Consider the following 5,046-nt stretch of genomic DNA (forward strand, 5'->3'; position numbering starts at 1 on the left):
TTGGGGATCAGTTTCCTTAGTCAATATATAGTAATTGACGATGCGATCTAATACACACATATTAGGCACAGTTTACATATTGACGAAAAAAAGAAAAAAAACCAGAAGAAATGAAAGTAACGTAGTCATGAAACTGTGTAATGTAACGACTATTAGACATTGTTAGAGAGGCTATAGGATAGACATGGCTTAGGTAAGCTGCAAGCGCAGGTTGTGAAAAGTAGAATAGGGGGCCAATGAATCTATAGTTATAGCTATTGAATGGACTGACTAATGGAAGGCTGAAGCGATGCACCGATAGTGGAAAACAGTGAGACGGGGCGTCGACGCTTAGTCGAATTACTGACCTATCACGTATAAGATTAGTATGGATCAGTTAATGATTTTTGAGTAGATCGAGGGCTGAAGTGAGCCATGCCAAAAGATGTATCACTACGGACGTACGACGGTTGAAAGCGTAGGACAACCGCACTTATGTGCTATCATGCCTCTGTAGATTATGCACTTCTTACCGCAGGATGGACAATGGTACGTCCTACAGATAGTACGGTGGTTGTATGGGTCATCTCAACCCTTTTTGCATACACATGCATGCGTTCTGGAATTAGGCTTCTAGTGTGTGTAACACTGATCCGCATAGTTGTCATTGCTGAGGTTGCCCCCTTGCGGTCATCTAAGGGTGCGATGAAGACATCTTCAACATTTTATCTAATTTCTCATCCCATTTATTTCCACGTAACGTTTTGCGTGTCCTACCTCTCATTTGTGTTGTCTGTTAGTTAAAGAGTAAAGGAGTATTATGGCATAACCCCCCCACCCCCCCCCCCCATCAATTCTTTTATTCAACCACCGCATACATCTAGCTACAAGTCCCTGAGTTTGACCTCGGATCACCCGAGAAACTTGCGTTCGCGATATACTTGGCGTGAGTGTAAGAAAACTTGTGACAGGAATGCATGGTCATCACATACATTCATTAACACATAGTTTCATTCCAATGCATGACCACCGACGCATGATAATCAACACACACTTTAAGACATGCATTACATATTGCGTTCACTTAATTTTAGTCTCCAAGTCCTTGACGACATGGTAATTAATTTTTCATCATCAAAACTCATTATATAGGACGCCCCCACTCCTTATGTCAATACATGAATGAATCAGGATCACTTTGTTTGTAGCACCTTTACAACAACTTATAACAACTATAGAGTGGGTTGCATCCAATAGTGTTACCATAATAAGGCACCCAACCTTATTCGTATACTATAGATCGTTTTAGTTATTTACTCGAACCTGATCCACTTTTATGTCTCCACATAAAGTTCAAGTATTCATATAATAGTCGTGGACCTTAGTTTATTGGATTTAGACTTTATAAGTGCAATTTATAGATTCAATAACAACTTTATTGAAGAAATGTCGAATAACATCTTTATTAATAATAGAATATGTTTAACTTTAAAAACTGCGAGTTTTAAGACATACAACCCAACACCTTCAATGATCTGAAGAAAGCGTTAAAGGACGAGGTCACCTCGTATAAGGAGAAGGTGAAAACAATAAATGTTATGTGCTGAAGTACAATCTACCTGGATTTCCTTACGCATTCTAAGTATCAATTCTTACATTTTCTTTACCATAAATGTGTAATGAAATTTTGTTACTTTCTTATAAACTAAAATGGTCTTATAGGTTTGGGCATATGAGATTATATCCACTATTGCTGGGAGAGCTGCAATTCGACTTAACGATAAGGTGGTCATGCTCTCATTCATTGTCCAACAAGCTATTGCATAAAGATGTCTTCAATTCCCCTTCAGTGAGTAACAAGCACCATTTCACATTGTTTTAGTATTTAATGTTATTTAACATTGTTTACAATATATTTGTCATGTAGTTGGGGATCAGGACGTTAATGATGTTCGATGCGGAGAGGCAATTTAGGGACACTAGATTTGACGAACACCTAGTGTATTTGGAGCTTCAGAAGGAGGATCTGATGTTGTCAGTGTCAAGAAGCTTAAAAGAAGAATGTGCAAACTATCTAGAATGAGGTATTTAGCATACATGAACTTCATGAAGGGGACCATATGCCTTTCCAATTTGAGCATGAGTTTGCCACGAAGAGGAATTTGAGATCCGTGAGTCGTCGTGTACCAGAGCCCGATGTCAACTTAAACAGGATAAACATTCGGAGTAAAGACTACTTGCAAATATTAGACGAGCGGGTCTCGAGAGTGGTGACTACATTGAGGGAGGTGAAATCTGATTTGGTGGAGGTGAAGTCTGATTTGGGGGAGGTGAAGGTACAACTGCGGGAAATCACTGAGATATTGCAAACATTATGTCGGGTATGTATATTTCACGATTTGTGGATGAATAAGTTTGTTTTGTGCGTTATATACTAATGATATGGTGTAATTGTGTAGAACAATGCGGAAGACGAGTCACGTGACCATGATGGTGAGGACGAGCAACATGACGATGATGGTGAGGACGAGCGAAGTGACCATGATCGTGTGGATGAAGAACATGTCAAGAGGAATCCTATTGACCCTATCTCCGATCCCAACCTCTCAAGCACCACTCCTGTCAACCCTATCTCTAATCCCAATATCTCAAGTAGCACTCATAACGACCCTATCTTCAATCCCAGCCTCTCAAGCACCATCGCCATTGTGCCTATAACCACCACTAACACCACACTCACCACCACCTATGCCAGATCCATCCTCTATGGATGATGATATCCATCTACGCTCGATCCCGTGTCCAAAAAAGAAGTTTAAGATTAAGGTGGAGAAAAAACCCGAGAAGATCACTGAGGCTTCAAGATGTACGGGTAGAAAGAGGAAAGAGGTTAAGCCTTATACCCCTTCGGTTGAAGTGAAACGACTGAAGTTGAAGAGGAAGTACTACGATTCAGGTGTTTGTCCTCCTAATATGGTTAATAGGGTTATATACAATCTAACCCATCCAATCCTAGAGGAAATGTTCAACGCCTTCCTACAATGGCTGACGAACGATGATGTGGAGCCTTACATACCCGACACGAAGGCTTTGTTTAGGACGGGCAGAAGCATAAAAGAACTGTTTCGTGAGTTGACGAAGGATAATGAATGGATCGAGTGTGATGTACGGAATAATTATGTTGTACAAGTTTTAGATCATTACATGTACTATGTTTTGGTTAGTGACATGTTGGACTTTCATTTGTAAGTGCTTGAGAGCATATTCATGTTTTTTAGGAGAAAGTTGCTTGTTCAGCCCGCGATATGCGTCCAGTTCACGACGTTCCCACCGGGAGTATTGGTATGTATATGCTTTTTCAATTAATTAATTCATTCATTCATTTTGTATACTTAGTTCATTAACAATTAATTCATTCTTTACCAACAACGCCATTTGAACTTTTTCACACCCGAAAGCTTGTTCAGAGCCATATACGATAGGACTGAGGAAAAAGTCACGCATGTATGGGCAAAAGAAGATAGTATAACTAACTTTTTGCTTGGTTTGGAGCCCAATCACCAACTAGGATGGATTGATGTAGATTGCATGTATAGTACAATCAACCTACGTAAACATTGGATCTTGATCGTGACTGACGTGAATAGAGGACGGATATTGTTATACGATTCCATGCCATCGTACATCTCGAAGAATGATATTGCACTATTGTTGACGCCTTTGACATTGCCATCATTGGCTTACTTTTGCATGCTCTATCAGAAGAAACCAGACTTACATCATGACCCATGGCAAGTTTATCATACGGAAACATGAGATATACAAGGTAGCAATATATTAGATTGTGGTATCTTCTGTCTAAAATTTTTTGAGCATGTGGTTACCAGATCTCCAACGAAAAGGGTGTTGGTTCAAGAGAAGATGGTGGACTTTAGATTCAAATATGCTTGTGAGCTAAAGGTTGATACATTCATTTACTAGATTGTATTTTTCAAGTTGTATACTTATTTGTGAAAATTGTGAATGTAAAAAAAGTATAAATTGTGAATGTAAAAAACAGTACAACTTTTGAATGTAAAAATTAGTACAACTTGTGAATGTTAATAAACTTAGCCGTCTATATTCATGAGTGGTTCATTACAAGTCTGTCTATTGTGGCTGACACCACCACATCGTTTGCATCTTCTCGGAGGCCAATGTTCTCCAGTGAATGGGATCCTCTGTACCCACCTTTATCCTACTTGAACGACCCTTTTTGGTGGAAGGATTTTAATGTGAACATACTCTGACGGTTTTTCCACTCAGTCACATGGCCAAGTGGAGGTATTGATTCTGTGTATGTAAGGACAAGCGACTCCACAGAATAAAACCTGCTATATAGAGTGAATGAGTTGATATTTCGCTCTCTAGCTATAGCAATAGCATGCGAACATGGAATCTCCAAACACTGAAACTATCTACAGCTACACTCAAGTGTGTTAAGGCTGACAATACCGTCTAACCCACCATCTTTCACATGGAATCTATAATAATCGATTGGTTTGACTCGGTATCGCCTGGATTTCTCACACTCCAATGATATAATTTCCTTCGCATATTTTGAATGTGTCGATGTGCTAAATGACCAAATATTTCATCGCTCATAGAACCATTGTTGTATCAAACACCTTATGTATTCCAATAGTGTTATTATTGGCAGTTTCCTCGCCTCTTTCGTCACCAAATTGAAACACTCGACACTATTGTTCATCATGTTATCATATCGATTCGCATATTGATAACATCGTGCCCACCGCTCGACATCCGTGTCCTCTAAATACCTTCCAAGGCTACCATTCTTGAACTAAAATATTTGGTCCCAATATCTTTTGAAAACGGACTCCCGATACACTCTTGTGCACTATCAAACAATTTGCCCACCACCTCATCCTTGAAGATTTTATTGATATTCCTCTTTAAATGGAATGTACAAAGTCCATGAAATGTTGTTGGGAATACAACATCGACTGCATTGGTGATAGTCGGTATCGATCTGAAACAAATACAAGATTAATGCATTCCTCAATT

General features: G+C 39.2%; 1 protein-coding gene across 1 annotated transcript; it reads left to right on the plus strand.

The window, feature by feature from the left end:
- The first annotated feature begins 1,435 nt into the window (after nucleotides 1–1,435).
- On the plus strand, nucleotides 1,436–3,993 carry LOC120088836. The gene is made up of 3 exons (XM_039046280.1): nucleotides 1,436–1,828; nucleotides 1,907–2,360; nucleotides 2,439–3,993. Exons 2-3 carry the CDS (start codon nucleotides 2,100–2,102, stop codon nucleotides 2,751–2,753), a joined length of 576 nt encoding a protein of 191 aa, XP_038902208.1. The 5' UTR covers nucleotides 1,436–1,828; nucleotides 1,907–2,099; the 3' UTR covers nucleotides 2,754–3,993.
- Nucleotides 3,994–5,046: the final 1,053 nt, after the last annotated feature.

Source organism: Benincasa hispida, chromosome 10 (genome assembly GCF_009727055.1).
Source record: "Benincasa hispida cultivar B227 chromosome 10, ASM972705v1, whole genome shotgun sequence".
NCBI lineage: Eukaryota > Viridiplantae > Streptophyta > Magnoliopsida > Cucurbitales > Cucurbitaceae > Benincasa > Benincasa hispida.